At 36.1% G+C, this 17,854-nt stretch overlaps 1 protein-coding gene and 1 non-coding gene across 2 annotated transcripts in view; both read right to left on the bottom strand.

Moving 5' to 3' along the window:
• Nucleotides 1-17,854, bottom strand: part of TMTC2 (transmembrane O-mannosyltransferase targeting cadherins 2) — a 453,316-nt gene that overhangs the window by 104,818 nt on the left and 330,644 nt on the right. The window contains exon 9 of the mRNA XM_030939608.1: nucleotides 4,473-4,554. Within this exon, the coding sequence (XP_030795468.1) occupies nucleotides 4,473-4,554 (82 nt within the window). The remainder of the gene's footprint in view (nucleotides 1-4,472; nucleotides 4,555-17,854) is intronic.
• Nucleotides 13,771-13,875, bottom strand: LOC115900147. The gene has a single exon (XR_004059824.1). It is a non-coding gene; the product is annotated as a U6 spliceosomal RNA (small nuclear RNA).

The following is a 17,854-nucleotide window of genomic DNA, read 5'->3' as shown; positions in this document are numbered from 1 at the left end:
ACAGATAAGAAATCTGAATCCCAGAGACTATAGGTACCACACAGCACAACCTTTAACCAACTCACTGAACCAACTGTATAAACCTGCCTAGCTTGCTTTCTTGCAAGCCAATCTGAAAAAAAAGAAAAAAAAAGACAATCTGCAATGCAATCCCTTCCCCCAAACAAAACTAGTGGATACAAAAATACAAGTAACTGATAGCATTTTAAAACACTGCCTTCTAATCACCACTGCAGCAAATATAAATCCTGTAATTCCTTCTGTCTAATCCCAACTGGATATATTTTCCAAGTCACTTGGAAATTCACTAACAAGCAAATCAGAAGTACAAAATCACATAAGAGAGTGGATTTCCCATATAAAATTCACTCAAACTCTGGCATTTTCATTGGCATTTGCAAAAGCATTTTAAAAAGACTCAAAACACATATATTTCATTTAAACATTTATTTTTAAGCTGAGGAAGTGTTATTATTCATTCAATCTGTTGGCATAACAATCTAAGAATATATATAACCAGCAAGTTGGCAAGAAACTAATACGAGAATCATAGTATGTATTTCCTTAAACAAGAAATAAAATTCAAATAGAACATCCTTTCAGGCAATTTTGTAATCCGGATCCAATTCTAGAATGGAGAATATTCCTAACTGAGCTCAATATACATTGCACATTACTGTATAAACAGCAATATAGTAGATATATTGATGATACAAAAATGGAAATCACACCATCCCTACTCTTATGTTAAAATCTTCTAAAGGAAGTAAACATATAATTTCAGTATAAATATTTACATTCCCACAACTACTTCCAAGTCCAAACCACCATCATCTCTTGATGAAAACATTGCAACAACTATCTACAGAGTTTCCCTTGTTCTATTCTGACCTTTCTCTAGTCCTGTCTTCTCCACATGGTCCCATCCAGTACACTTACAATAAAATGCAAAACTCCTTAGCTCAGTCTCCAAGTCCCTATGGGCTCTACCTCTGATTCTTCTGTGGCCTCCTTTCGTCCCATTTTCCTACCTGGTTCAATGTGTTCCAGTCACATTAGCTTTTTTTTTTTTCTCTGCTGTGAACACAAGCTTAATATTGTCTTAAACCTTTTAACTTTCTCTTTCTTCTGTATGAACCTGGCTCTTTAATAGTTGGATTAACATAGAGATTTCAAATATCATATTCTCAAAAATGCTTTATCTGACTACCTTGTCTCAACGAGTATCCAACTTCCTACTCATCACCTTCTAAAGGTGACATCATCCTGTTTATTTCCTATAGAGCATTACTTTCTTTCTGAACACAGAACAGTGAGGTTGAACATAGTAGATACACTGTATAAATATTAAAATTACTAAAAAACATTCTCATGAACTGTAAAATAAGTCATGACATATGAATTTGAGTTCTAAAACTGTGCACAGCAGGGCCTACTGATTGAAAATATCTACCTACATCTCTATTTGCCATTGTTTTGGGGAAAAAAAAGGAAACAAAAAAAAAATAAAACCCCAAAAACCCCAAACAAAACAGAATATATATATATACTTTTTTCTTTCTTTCTTTCTTTTTTTTTTTTTTTTTTTTTGAGACAGAGTCTTGCTGTCTCACCCAGGCTGGAGTGCAGTGGTGTGATCTCAGCTCACTCAACTTCTGCCTCCTGGCTTCGAGTGATTCTCCTGCCTTAGCCTCCTGAGTAGCTAGGATTACAGGCATGCGCCACCACACCCAGCTAGGTTTTGCATTTTTAGTAGAGACGGGGTTTCTCCATGTTACCCAGGCTGTTCTTGAACTCCTGACCTAGTGATCTGCCCGCCTCGGCCTCCCAAAGTGCTGGGATTGCAGGAATGAGCCACCGTGCCCGAACTCAGAATATATTTTATGGAAGAAAAAGCATGACAGTAGTCAAGGAATCCAAAAGTTACCTGTAATTAACTGAGCAAGTTAATTTCATTTCTCTAAGCTTCAATCTACTTATTTGTTCAACAGACGGGTTATATTATATAATTTTAACAGAACTTTACAGTTCCAGTTCTAAAATTCAATCCTTTGAAATAGATTCCTCTAAATGAAAATCATTAAGATTCTCTTAAATTTTCATGGTTTATAATCTGAGCTCAGTGAGGAAAGAATATCATTCACTCAATTATGGCCTTCCCATCTGTTTGTAGATTATTTTGCCCTAACTACTACTCCTTTTTGGAACCTCATTTTGAGTTCTTTCTATTACCAATTCCAAAGTAGGAAAAAATATTGAAACTTATACAACTTCATAAAATACCTAACATTATATTTCATAAAATTATATTGAATTATATAGTCATTCCTCCTTTAGAAAATAAAATACTCCTTACAATGTATGTGTGTCAAAAATACTTAATCCAAGGGTACTCAGAAGAATCAGTTTTTACACATGCATTTAAAGACATTTGTTATCACTGCTTTTCAAATACCGTATGAAATAAAAAGTTTGTAGGATGGGCGTGGTGGCTCAATGCCTCTAACCCCAGAATTTTGGGAGGCCAAGGCAGGTGGATCACCTGAGGTCAGGAGTTTTGAGACCAGCCTGGCCAACAAGGTGAAACCCCATCTCTACTAAAAATACAAAAAAAAAAAAAAAAAAAAAAAAAAAAAAAAAAAAAAAAAAAAAAAAAATTTGCTGGGCATGGTGGCGGGTGCCTGTAATACCAGCTACTCGGGAGGCTGAGGCAGGAGAATCGCTTGAACCTAGGAGGTGGAGGTTGCAGTGAGCCGAGATTGCACCATTGCACTCCAGCCTGGGCAACAAGAGTGAAATTCCATCTCAAAAAATTAAAAAAAAAAAAAAAAAAGTTTGTAGAACTTTCTGTTCAACTAAATCCAAAAATTTCTCATGGGAGAAATACCCACTACTATCACAACTGGAAAAAATATTTTAGGAGCATGATGTAATGTAAAGTTCACAATAATTTTTTTTTTATAAGATAGAGGATGGATATAACCGGATTAATAAGGGGGACAACTTTTAAAATTAATAAAATAGTGAAATTGCAATTCAAATGGATCAATGATACTGTTTGAAGAAACTGATTATGAAAAACCTATATATAATATTGTCTATAATATTATAGGAAACAAGTTTAGAAGATGCAGTAGTAGAATTATTATGAGGCAAATGAAATGCAGGCAGTAGATAGTGAAAAACAAACAAACAAACAAACAAACCTCCTATTTTATAACATGCAATGACAGGCAGCCCTTTTAGCACTCAGGGAAAATCACCATGGAACTACTTTCATATACAGCTGAGGTACCCAAAAATACTAGACATAAGAAAATCCTGAAGTACTTCATATAGGAAAACCTATAAAAATAAAAATAAATTCTGTAGCAAACTTAAATTAGTTGACTACTATTTTAACATGGCATTACAACTGCATTGTGAAACAAAATCAGGAGTTGTACCATCCTGCATTAATGCTGGAAAGATAATGCACTGCAACCCTAGGTTTATAAACATAGACACACAATAACATAAATTAAAAAATGAATTTGTGGTTGTTTGAGTGTCTCCATTATTTTATTATTTCCATTCTTCTACATTTGCAGCCTTTCACTGATTCATTTTTACTAGCTAGAAACTAGGAGAAGGAATTATTCTACTAGTGTATTAGCTTTATTTCCTTATATTTAATTTCTGTCCACTTTTAAGTTTACTACTTGATAGTTACTAATACATCAAAGCCAACAGTGATCAAAAAAAACCACTTTTTTCCCCCAAGGCATCAGCTAAAGTAAATGCGTTTTGGCTCCCTAAAAGAAATTTCAACTGCAAATCTGGCAGAAATAAGCACATCTTACACAATATCAAACCAGCTATATACTTCGCCTCACTAAACACATGACTCACTACTAATGACAAAGCAGAGTGTGACAGAGTTGTTATGTAACCTCATTCTAGACTGATTAAGGCCAAGGCTCAACGAAATGAGACAGCCATCCTTTGCACCCTTTACAGCTTATCCTCGGCCTCAATATTTGGCATTTACAGGCTGGTGTACATCCATATCTTCCAAAAAGCAAGATTTTTGAGGTCAAAATGTAAACTTCTAAAACTTCAAAATGACATGCTCAGTGAGGAATACATTATCATTTAGAATGAAGAGAAGCAAATGTTTTATTATAAACTATGCATAAGGCAAGGAGCTAGATGCTTTCCTGATGAGATCTCATTTAAACTCCACATTGAACTTGAAAAAAAACAACTGTGCAATGCCATCCCTGTTAAAATCCTATTAAAATTACTAAAGGAAATTATAACACACAGCCCCTTTAATAGGACTGATTTGAATGAGAAGGTAGGAATATAGCATGAGGCTAAATCTGCAATAACAAAGTCCATCTCCTCTTAAGATGTTCTTGAGCAGCAAAACCTAGATTTCGTATCAACATTAATAGTAAATGTTGGAAAAAAAACTATCAACCACTCACCATAATGCATGTAACAGTTTCCTTTGGTGGGATCCAGCTCAATAGCCTTCAAGAAGAGCTTTTCAGCCTCACTCTTACGACCCTTGAAAAACAGAGAAAATGGATGATTCAGCAACAGATCATGAGGGATTCTTCACTGCCTGAGCCTAACTGAAGTAGCCAAATGTCTACTTGGTAATCATCATAGGAGAGAAAAAAAAAAATTGTTTTTATCTAAATGAGGATGATCAAGGGAAAAGTGTTGAGAGAGAACACTGAGGTCTGAACCCTGGAAGGCATGAAGAATATATAACAGAAGATGAGAATGGCCTACCAAAAACATCAGGCCAGGAAAGCAAGAGATAAGGTGGAAAAAAAAAAAAAGGTTTCATGGAAACCAGAAAGACAAGACAGTTTTAAAGAAACATTATTGTCATTTTCTATTTTATTTTCTCCCTTTGTTTCCTCTTCATTCCTTCTTTTTCTTTGTAAAGAACTGCGGCCATTTTAAATTTTGAGATGATTTTGTCATCCTTTATGTAGAAAAGAAGTCACAATTTGGTGAATCTCAAGCAGCTACTATTTATCCTTGCTGCCATCATTCAGGACTAAAATTCGGCTAATCCAGGATTTAATCTAAAGCTAGGTCACCTTCTTTGTTGTGGTTTTAAGTAAACATTACCATCATATGAACAAGAAAAAGCAAAAAATGGGAGAATGTTTACATACAACAAATTGACTTTTCATTAAAGAATACTACAGGGGAAACAGATTCTAAAAGCATACATTCTTCACCTAGTTATCGCCTCTGAACCACAGTTACCTCCACTGTAACACAGAGGGATGGCACAAGACAGGAGAACAACCCTAAGAAGCACTTTCCTGGAACAGTTCTATCTTGTTTGGCATGGTTGGATTGAAGATGTACAGTGACTGTGAAGGGTAGTAAGACACTGGGTGGTGCCCAAAGCCACAGACCATGGTAAAGACAAATGACCTCATCTGCCTGTTCCTAATTTATATACTCTCTACCTACATAAACTTCAGGCAATGCTTTTTTCTTACTTTGCATATATTTTTAAAACTGTTAGAGTTATATAATTAACCTAATTTGCTACATTAGGGGTATCCAATCTTTTGGCTTTCCTCGGCTACATTGGAAGAAGAAGAATTGTACACACATAAAGCACACTAACACTAATGATAGCTTATCAGTTTTTTTTTTTTTATAAAAAAAGGTTCATGCATAACTCTCATAAAGTTTTAAGAAAGTTTATGAATTTGTGTTGGGCTGCATTCAAAGCTGTCCTGGGCTGCATGCTGCCTGCAGGCTGCGGGTTGGACAACTTGTGCTACATGCTACGCAGCTTTGACTCTTTTCTTCATACTCCCTCTCCTTTTGTTCATTCCTTCATTTAAAAAATAAACTCACTGTTGCTACGTCCTTCATTAACTCATTATTCTAGTAGCTAGGACATAGCCTAGTGTCTCTAACACCTATAGCTAGTGATAAGCAAAGGATCAGATAACTGACTTCCTCATTTTTTCTATCAATTCAGTAATGCTACTCTATTCAGTAACTCCTCCTTAAATCGGAAATCTTGTCAAATACCAATAATTAAAATTTTTAAATTCCCTGCAATGTTTCCCACAATATTTTAACTTCAAAGGAAAGCACAGACAGAATGTTTCCTATACATACACTTCATAAAGTTACAAATAAGAAGAATTAGCAAGAATCTTACCAATTAAGTTTCCCTAAATAATTTAGTAACTGTAACAAATCAGGCAGCCAAATGTATGAATTAGGAGCACAGATTCTAGGGAAGCAGAACAGCTCCCATACTTGTTTAGCTATGTGACCCTTGGAAAATTATTTCACCTCATAACTATAATTTATTTAATACAAAAAAAAAAAAAGGAGGGCAGGCAGAGCATGCGATTTTTAGGGTAATGCAACTATTTCATCTGATATTATAATGGTAGATACATGCCATTAAGTACTTGTCCAAATTCATAGAATACTCAACACAAAGAGCGAACTGCAATATAAACTGTAGACTGTAATTCACTCAACTGTAACAAATCTACGACACCAAAGTAAGTTGATCATAAAAGGGGAAACTGTATATCTGGGGTTGTGGGAAGGTGAGGAGGTTTATGGGAATACTCTGTACTTTCTGCTCAATTTTTAATAACCTAAAACTACTCTAAAATAGTCTTAATTTTTAAAAAGGATAATAGTAAAACCTATCTCCTAGGATTTCTGATTTATCTGATATGATACATGTAAATTAACTATTATACTACCTACGTATATGTTTGTAATAAATGTTAATTGATACTTTATATGTATATACACATACATATATTTGATAGTATGCAAAAAATGCGGAGTTATAAATGACAAATAACGTATTTAGTTTTATATACAGCCCCCAAAGCACAAGGTCATCTGACAAATCATCACTGGAAAGCAATATACAAAGAACTTGCAAAAAATGATACTTTAAGAAAAAGGATGTAAAATGAAAGCTATCATCAGTAAAGCACTGTCTACACAAATGTCATATACAAAGATTTAAAAAGGAAGCTTCCACTTAAGTTTTAAGAACAGAAGAGAAGGAACTGGCTCTTTTATCAATGCCACAGCAAACAGGGTAGTAAAAATCTCTCTGTATAGTCCATTGGCAAAACAATATTATGAGATTTTTAAAACATGCAGCAAAACTCAAAGAACAGTACCCTCTTGTTGCTCAGTAGATCAAATGTTTAAATGCAATGAGTCTCACGCTTTCCTATATGCAAAATAAACACATTGAAGGCCAGAACATTCTTTCTGACATTGTACCATCACACAAAAATCCATCTTTCTGATTTGATCACTATTTATTTAGCCAAGTGCCAAATGATAAAGAGGAAAAGACAGTTCTCAGGAGAGTACAGTAAGCCCTCACTTAATGTGGTCAATCTGTTCTTGGAAATAGCAACTTCAAGTGAAATGACATATGATGAAACCACTTTTTTTTTCCTCATCAGCATTATAACAAAACAACATCAAACAAAACAATGTTATTTCAAGGACCTGCTGTTCATCCTTTTGCTTTATTAAAGTTGCAGTGTCCAAGAACATATCAACTATGTTAAGTGAAGACTTGCTGTATATAAAATTAAAAGCCAACCAGGAATGAAGGTTGCTGGTTTGTAGGAAGGAAGCATGAGGAAGAAGAGGTAATATTATGTTTAATCAAATTTACTATTTCAACTGTTATTGTTCTAGATGGTTGGCAGTTAAAGTGAAGAAAAAGTCATTTCTCACCAGACTTTTCCTTATGTCTTTTAGATTATGTCAGCATTCTGCACAAACAAGCATTATTCCTCATTTTGTTTACTGGATGACATGTCTGAACACAAATACTGGTTCAGAAATGAAGAAAAAGGGACTGTATTGAGTATTAAAAACAACCAGTATTTATTAAACTCACACACACACACACAAAACAAAAACAAAAACAAAAAAAACCACCATCCCAATTAGGAAAGTGCCTGGTCAGGTCCACTCTGATTGGCATCAATAAAACATAGAAATGTAAGAGAAATGTTCAGTAAAGTTTGTTTAGCCTAATCTATATCATGGGATCAGTATTAAGCGAATTCATTTTGTTTTCTTAACTAAACTGGATGCCACTACCACTGTTTAGCTCAGGTGCCCGGCTGAGTGGATGTATAAGGCAAGCAGCATTTCTCCCAATGACTGATCAATGGTTTATCTAATTATAAAATACACAATAGAAAAATACATACATATTGTCATACACATACACACAGTCCTTCAATCATTTCTAAAACTCCCCTTAAAGCAGGCAGGAATATTAAATATAAGAGATAATTAGACTATTATGGCTTCAGCTTAAATTGTTTTATTTTTAAAAAGTAAACTATACTCAAACATTTGTCCCTTATCTTTAGTGACAAATCATTTATTACATCAATTACCCAACTCTGTAGTGTGTCTTGATAACCACAACTCAGAAATATTTTACTAAATGACACCTGAAGGCACCAAGCCCTTTCATTGTTGCATTATGACTTTGAGTGTTTATGTAAATATGTATTTTTATATATTTTATACATTAAATATGTAAATTTTAGTATTTCAATTTATAATAGGAAATATGTGTATTTTGGTCTTCATCCCCAATTCCTGGTACAGAACTTCTAACATCCTTGTAGTTTCTTGAGCTATAGGGGTGCTAGGAGAATCTTTTGCTCTAATATTTGGTCTTTTACCCTAGTTTCCTGATACACAGCTTCTAATTCTTCGAAATTTTCTAGGGAATAGAGGTTTCTTTTGTTCTTATGAGGCAAATCTTGATAGGCTCCTGGATGGGGGCTGATCACCAGGAAGATCAAGCCATGATTAGAAACTCGGAATTGGCCGGGCGCGGTGGCTCAAGCCTATAACCCCAGCACTTTGGGAGGCCGAGACGGGCGGATCATGAGGTCAGGAGATCGAGACCATCCTAGCTAACACGGTGAAACCCCGTCTCTACTAAAAAAAAACTACAAAAAACTAGCCGGGCGTGGTGGCGGGCGCCTGTAGTCCCAGCTACCCGGGAGGCTGAGGCAGGAGAATGGCGTGAACCCGGGAGGCGGAGCTTGCAGTGAGCTGAGATCCGGCCACAGCACTCCAGCCTGGGTGACAGAGCGAGACTCCATTTCAAAAAAAAAAAAAAAAAAAAAAAAAGAAACTCGGAATTTTCAGCTCCACCCCTTCCCACTATTCTCTGGGAAGAGGAGAAGAGATGGAGGCTGAGTTAATAATTTATTAGGCCTGCATGAAGAAGCCTCCATAAATATCCCTGAATTACAGGATTTGGAAAGCTTCTGTACTGATGAGTAAGAACATGTCTATACCCCAGTAGGGTGGCACAACTCAATTCCGCCAGGACAGAAGTTCCTATGCTAAGGATGTTTCCAAACCTCCCCCTGTGTATCTCTTTATCTGGCTGTTCAATCGTCTCCTTTAAAATATCCTTTGTAATAATTTGGCAATAGTAAGTCATCTGTTTTCCTGGGATCTGTGAGTCACACTAGCAAACTGGACCTGGGAAGAGGGTCATGGGAACCTCCAATTTGCAGTTGTGTTGTATAGAAGTTGTGGGTAACCTGGAAACCTGCAACCTGGGTTGGCACCTAAAGTGGGGCAGCAGTTTTGTGAGACTGAGTCCTTAACTGTGAGGTCTGCACTAACTCTGGTTAGTGTCAGAATTTAATAGCAGAGCATCCTGTTGGTGTCTGCTGGACAACGGCTTGGTTTGTGGTAACTCTGATGATTGGTTTGTGGGGAATTCTCGCACTGATACTTGTGTTAGAAGTGTTCTAAGTTGAGAGCATAATAGGAAAAAACAGTTTTTTTCTACTATACATAAATATGAATACATAATATATTTATATGGTAAATATATAATACATTTATATGTAAAGATATATAATACATTTATATATAAATATATGTATATATACATTTTTCCCAAATGTAATTAGTGCATTAATCTTGTTCTATAAACTAACACAAATCTTTACCTTTTCTTCTATAGCCATCCAAGTATTCCGTAAATACAATAACCTGTCAACCCAGTCAACATATAAACAGGCTACTATGATTTCTTTTCTTTTTCTTTTTTTTTTTTCAATGAGACAGAGTCCCAAGAGTCTCACTCTGTCACCCAGGCTGGAGTGCAGTGGTGCGATCTCAGTTTACCGCAACCTCTGTCTCCTGGGTTCAAGCCATTCTCATGTCCCGGCCTCTGGAGAAGCTGGGACTACAGCGTGCACCATCACACCCAGCTAATTTTTGTATTTTTAAGTAGACATGGGTTTTCACCATGTTGGCCAGGCTAGACTTGAACTCCTGGTCTCAAGTGATCCAGCTGCCTTGGTCGCCCAAAGTGGGATTACAGATGTGAGCCACCATGCATGGCCCTATTTTCTTTATATAACTTAATAGCTTATAGTTGCTGCTTAGTTATTGATGTTCACATGTTATTAGTAAATTACAGAGCTGTGAACAAAGTAGTAACTTCTCCATTTCGTATCTGGAAAATGTCATACCAGCTAAGCTTTCTAAAATGATAAAAATAGTTCTTCTGAACTAGCTCACATTCTCAAATATTTATATATTAACTGGTGATTACCTATACCTTCAGCATCAGTAGGAATACCAACTAAAATAAAATCAGGAACAAACCAGAGAACTTCATTTCAGTGGCCCTACTCTTTATTTAGAGGCTGCTTCAAGTCTGGGGAAGGAACAGTCTCTTAAGTAGTGTGTTCTAGCAGCCACTTCCATATGTCTGGTGTTTACTCTTTGGGAATTTCTTAAAATTATGAGTGTCTGTTATTTTTCACAACCAATGCAAATCATATTTTCATTTCACTTTCAAATGTTATCTCTATACGAATAACAAATGTGAAAAGGAAGCAGCTGAAAAAACAGGTCCAAAAACTTCTGTGCAGTTTGAAAAATATGTTTAACAATGCATTATAGTTAAATGAGTGTAAAAATTTGTGATGACCATAATTTACAAATAAAAGGAACATTATTTGATAGTTTAAAAATTTTTTAAAAAATTTTATTGATACAAGTATTTGTACATATTTATGTGTTACATGTGACATTCTGTTACATGTGATATTCCGTATAATGACCAAGTCAGAGTGTATTGAGGTGGGGTGTCCATCACCTTGAGTATTAATATTTATCATTTCTACATGCTGAAAACATTTCAAATTCTCTCTTCTAGCTATTCTGAACATACAATACATTGGTGTTAAGTACAATCACCATATTCTGCTATAGAACATTACAACTTTTTCCTTCTATCTAATGTTCGTGCCCATTAACAAACCTTCTTTATCTCCCCCTCTCACTACCACACACACACCCTTCACAACTTCTTGTATCTGAGTCTTTTTAAGCATCACAGTATTTTTATGTGATATGTCTTCAGGATAAAAAAGTGTTTCCTCTTCAAACAAAAAAAGAAACCATGAAAAACACCACTAACAGTTCAACGTATTCTTACAAACCAAGATGATTTATCTAAAACCATTTAAGTGTAACGGCCTCTCCCCAATGTTATATACTATGAGTCAGAGCTAACCTTAATTAGAGGCAAAGTAAAGGGACAGGGGCAGTGGTAACTTTCATGATTAAATAGTTTATCTGCATATTACAAAATATTTCCCCATCCAATTGTCAGATACCCAAAATGTGACCATGAGTTTCATTTTCTTAGGGCTAGAATAGTACATCTTCTGGAAAGCTTTTAAAATATAATAAATGTTATATAAACATCATAAATAGAAATTACAGAATAAAGCTACCTGATACAGAAATGATCTGGCTGAACAGTTAACTGATATTAATGTTTGTCCTCCCTGAATTATCATTCAAGTCCCACTTTCCATAAATGTCTGGTCTTCTGTGCCCTCTTTTCCTAAACATCCTAAAGTAGAGGCTGGCTGAAAGATACTTATAGTGTTATAGGACCTAAGCTGATTGAAAAATTATATTAAGTGACACTAGAGGTCAAAGTGAGTGCTTCACACTGTTCAAGGACAACATCGAGATTCAGCAAAGAGACCTCACAAGGGAGGAATGGTTCCGTGGTATGCCCAGAACAAGGCTGGACTCCTGAGCAAAGCTTCCCTGAGGCCCATCCCCAGTCGCCCTGCAGAGCCATCAGGCTTTAAGGTGGTGTTAGCTCAGATCAGATGGCCAGGACAGCCTCCTTCCCAGCTTTGTGAGCACCATTATATCTCCCAGATTTAGGTTAACCCATGGGAAAGGAGGAGGTCACAAAACTGGCTGAAATTAAATGGCTGACCAAGTGGGAATAAAAGACTGCAGCAGACTGAGCTTCACTCCAAGATAAAGAAGTGGATCATCACACTCAGCTGCCTTTCTGGCCTGGGAGCCAGATACGTTACATGAGCAAAGGGCACATATGAATAGTTTGCAAATACCAAAAAAACAATGGTCAGAATTTCTAAAGAAACATGTATTCGGTTTACCTAAAATGCAAATTGATACAAGGATTCATCTATCAAAAAATTTCCCAAATAAAGAGAGAATTCAATATTCCTGAGGGTTCATAAAAACAGGTGTTCAATGACACATTGTTAAAATACAGTAATATGTAACAAAACCATCCTGGGGGAAATTTGACACATATGAAAAGCATTAAATCACAGACACACTAGCCAACTGATTCTATGTATTTGTCCTAAGAAAATACCTGTAAATAGAAAGAAGTTGTTATTCATTTTTATTATAATACCGTTTATACAAACTCAATGTCCACCAGCATGAACTTGATTAACCAAAAATCATTTCAATGAAATACAATGTTTCTATTAAAATGATTGTGTAGAAAATTATTTAAACCACAAAAGTTCTTCAAGATCCAGTGCTAAATGAAATAAGCAGGCTGTAAATTATAGTTTATAACCTCATAACATTTTCTTAATTGTACCATCTGTATAATTGGCTCATTTTACTGTAGGGATTTCAAAGTTGAATATAAAGATTAGTCACTGGATCTTTCGATACTGATGAGGAGAGAACACATCTAGTGTAGACTGTTAAAAAAAATGCACTATGCTAGTGGTCAAAATAAGTGTCTCAAGACCAGAGTACATCTAAGTACTGAGAAATGAAAGAGAAGGTTTCAGAGATGTGATGTTTCACTCTATAAAAATGGTTTAAGTTCCTGCTATGTGATAGGCTGGGTTCCAGGCCTTGGTAATCAAGACAAAGTTCCTTCCCTGGTGCAGCTCACATTTTAGTGGTGGAATCCTTAGTTTACACATGAGTAGGTAACACTGTCTGTCAGTCCTAAGTGTTTTATGAAAAAGAATGCGGAAGAGAGCAATGCACAACTGGGCGGGGTGGGGATGGTTATGTGTGATAAAGTGACAAAGGAAGGCCTTTAGTGATATTTGAAGAGTGACTTAAGGGAGTAGGCAGGGCATGCAAATATCTGGCATATTTCGAGTTTTTGGGCCTATCAATGAAAACATCATGGCAGCAGTTGAGCAAATCCCATAAAAAATTGTAAGTCAGGAGTACGACAGGAGGGACCAGACTGTGCAGGGCCTAGTGGGTTCTGTAAGGAGCACAAAATTTCTTTGTCTTTTTTCTTTTTTTTTGGTAGTGAAAATTCATTTCAATTTGAATGCCACAGATTGCTTTTACTCATATTGTTTTCTTAGGTGTTAACCAAGAAAGGGTCAAATAGCCTCTGGAAACTGTGCAAATATGGAACGCTTCACGAATTTATGTGACACCCTTGTACAGGAGCCATGAAATCTTCTCTGTGTCCTTTCCCTTTTAGTGTATATGCTGCTGAATTGGCACCTGGAGTGTCTTTTGATGAGGAAGGAACATCATGAAGGACTTGAAATAGAGGCACAATATGATCTCACTTATAAATTTTAGAAAACACTCTAGATTTTGGGTGGAAAACCGTCTGTAAGGAGACCTCTTAGAATGTTAATACTCCACAGCTTAAATAAAAGTGATAGCAGTGGAAGTAATGAGAAATGAGTAGATTCAGGATCTCTTTCAAAGACAAGTGGCCAGTGGATCAGGTGTGGATATAACGGAAAAAGAAGAGTCAAAGATGGCTCCACCTTTAAAAAAAAAAAAAAAAAATTACAGATGGGGTCTCACTCTGTTGCCTTGGCTGGACTGTAGTGGCATGATCATAGCTCACTGCAATCTTAAAATCCAGGGTTCAAGTGACCCTCTCGACTCAACTTCCCAAGTTGCTGGGACTACAGGTGCACACCACTATGCCCGTCTAATCTGAATTCACAAATTTTCACTTGTTGTACATGGGTGAATGTAGGTATCATTTATTCCCATGGGAAAGACTGTATGAAAGCAAATGTTGATAGGAAGGTGCATGTGTAGTGGAGTGATAAGAGTTCTGTGTGATTGAGAAGATAGGATAAAAGACTATGGAAGAAATTCAGAAACACCAACTAGATAGGGTGCCAGAGACTGAGAATTGACAAGACATAAGAATACTGGAAATCTGATACCTTGCAATAAGAAAGTAAAAGAAGAAGACTTGCAAGAATGCCAAGATCACTTGGACTCGGGAAGGGGAACATCACACACCGGGGCCTATCATGGGGAGGGGGGAGGGGGGAGGGATTGCATTGAGAGTTATACCTGATGTAAATGACGAGTTGATGGGTGCTGACGAGTTGATGGGTGCAGCACACCAACATGGCACAAGTATACATATGTAACAAACCTGCACGTTATGCACATGTACCCTAGAACTTAAAGTATAATAATAAATAAATAAATAAATAAAATAAAATAAAATAAAATTTAAAAAAAATGCCAAGAAGCAGGGGAAATGGGAAAAGCAACAGCAAAAAACTCATCTACTTACATTTTAATGTTTTCAATTAAAAATATAAAAAGCATTATAACAAGTAAACATACAGGACCATTTTAAATAACCATTTCAAATCATAAGTAACTCACCTTTCATAAATATATATTTAAATATCTGAGATTCTTAGAATTCAAATTGAAGTGTTGTTTTGTACACAGATTTGACATTAAGAGTAAAAAAAGTTAGATTCTAAGGTATAAACACAACATGGTTGACTTCTATAAATATTACATAAATGAAGGCGTTTACCTTACTCAGATTTCCTATAATGTTACCATTTTAATTTCCTTTCTACATCTATTCACTCATATATTTTCCTTGTAACTTAAAGGGGTCACCCACACATACTATAGTAACATTTCAGTGGAGATAATTTGACAGGCACAACCACAACTTAAGCTCCACCTGAGAAAATTACTTAGGTTGCTATACTGTGTCATGACACTAAGCTCAAAGTAGAGTTAAAACCAACATCTTATATTATCCATTCATAATCTCAGTTGATGAAAACAGTATTCAGACATTTCATTAAAACAGCCGAGGAAGCTAAGGTGAAGTAAGTAGAAATTATGTTTGAACCAAATTTACAATAAAGTTACAGGTAAATACAAGTATATCCTAAAATTTCATTTTTAAATTATGAAAATCATTCTAGATATTAAAATGTGCTGTTTTCAGACTTTAGAATTATGCATAGAATTTACCTCTGAATTACAAACCAAAGTGTCTGCTTTTAATTAAAACAACGAAATTTCCACAATACATTAAATGTATTCATTGATTCCTTTCACTCCAATGAATATTTGTGGGCACCTACCATGTGCCCAGTGCTGTGTTGAGCCCTAGAATGAAAATGGTGATTAGAAGCAGACACAACTGCCCTGATGAAGCACAAAAAACTTCAGGTGCTAGGAGTATGACAGACACAATTGATGGCCATTTGACCTATAACAGTTGCTCTAATTTAGTGGAAGTACTCAAGGAAGGTTTCCAAAAGAATTGATGCTTGATCTAAAAATCAAAATATGTGTATGATTAACTAATTGAAACAGAAACGGAAGTATTCTAAGTGGAGGCACAGCAAAGGTAAAATATCTGTGGCAGAAGAACAAAAACATTGCGTGAAGCCCAGGGTGAGTGAGGCAGAGAGGAGTGAAGGTGAACCACACACAAAGTGAAAATGCAGGGAAGAGCAGGACACACTTGGCTTATTGGTCATAGTAAGATAGCAAAATGTTAGCCACTGTTTTGTGAATATCACTCTGAGGGTACTAAGGATGAGAAAGTGGAATGGGAACAGAAGGCAAGTAGACAGGTGACAATGAAAGCAAGATTAGTGGACTGATGTGAGAGAGATTTATACAAAACAGACAGAATAACATGGATAGAACAGAGATAATGCAATGAGGGCAATGGAGTAGCAAGGGTGACCCCCTAAGTTTTTGGACCGAAACCAAAGGGAAGATAGTAAATAATGGAAGGGAGCCAAGTTTAGTGGGTAGGATTATAAGCTTAGTTTTGAGAATTGTTGAGATTGGCCCCTTTTGAGATACCTGAGATGTCAAAGGTGTGGTTTACTAGGCTGAATCAAGAGGTTGACAGTAAAGTGAAATAGAGTCTCAAGAAAATAGCAGAAGTAGATTGTATCTAATGCTGAAAAACATCCACTAGATTTCATAACATGATCACTGGTAACTGCAGGAAGGTATGTTTAACAGGTATGGAAGCCAGAAGAAGTGGGTGTTATTTGGGAAGCTGTGCATAAGAAAACAGATAGAACAATTACAGACAACTGCCAACATACCTGGCTGTGAAGGAAAGAGGAGCAACAGAGTCAGCGGAAGGAGAGGAGACACAATCAGGGTTGTTTTAAAAGAACATAAAACATAAATGACAAGGGGGCATAAAAATTAATGTGTATGTGTTTTTTTGTTGTTGTTGTTGTTAGTTAGTTTAGTTTAAAATTAGAAGAGGAAATAACCCAAAAATCTATTTGTCTTAGATAACTTGCCAACTATGGACACGACTAAATTAAGCCTGCCCAGATTCTTTAAGCTGAGTCTTTTTCCTCCTGGGTGCTCTAACAACACTTGATTCCTACTTTTGTTGTGACACTTACCATATGTACTCTAATTACCATTTGTAATCTCTTTTGCTCATTGTAAACCAATTTAGTAGAATTGTTTAATCAACACTTATCCAAGGACCAGATGCATAGTAGGTGGTCAAAGATGCATGAAGAATGCTAAACATCTTGCAAAAGCAAACACTCAAAACACTTTTCTTAAATGCATACTCTCTTTATGAAATGTTGTTGCCTAAATGATGGATGGCATAGTTTCCGTGATAAATCTGACTAAATCTTGAGATCTGAGTAATCCTCATAGTTTCATGCCACTGCCATCATCGGTAACAACTCGTCCCCATAAGGGAAACAAAAAAAAATGCAAATTTTATTAGCATTCTGTGATCCATAAGATGGCACCAAAAGTTCATGAAAAACTGGTTTCCAATAGGAAACTTTGCTTTAGATGGATAAAGTGGTCAGTGTGATCTCCACTTAGGGAATCAGTGCAATTAGAAAACCCTGAAATATTAGCTATTAGCCATGACTCCAACCATTCAGCGTGGCTGTAAGTACAATGGGTTTTCTCATTTGTTATCACCAGCACTATAAGCATTCACTGGATCATTCCTTCCAAACTACTTAGTGAAAGCATGCGAAGTGCTATGCTGTTTGGCTCCCAAAGGGGAGGCCTGAGCTCACAGAACGGAGTTGACACTTGTACTGCAGAAGTTTAAACCCTGTGGGGATGGTAAGGAACACTGTCTTGTGAGAGTGGAAAGGCAGGAGCCTAAACAACAGCTGTTTTGCAGCTGGGTCACAAAGGAGAGCTAGAAATCCCTTGACACCATAAAAGG

Source organism: Rhinopithecus roxellana, chromosome 10, assembly GCF_007565055.1.
Source record: "Rhinopithecus roxellana isolate Shanxi Qingling chromosome 10, ASM756505v1, whole genome shotgun sequence".
Classification (NCBI taxonomy): domain Eukaryota; kingdom Metazoa; phylum Chordata; class Mammalia; order Primates; family Cercopithecidae; genus Rhinopithecus; species Rhinopithecus roxellana.
The sequence above is the reverse complement of the archived record's forward strand: the minus strand, read 5'-3'. Positions and strand labels throughout refer to the sequence as shown.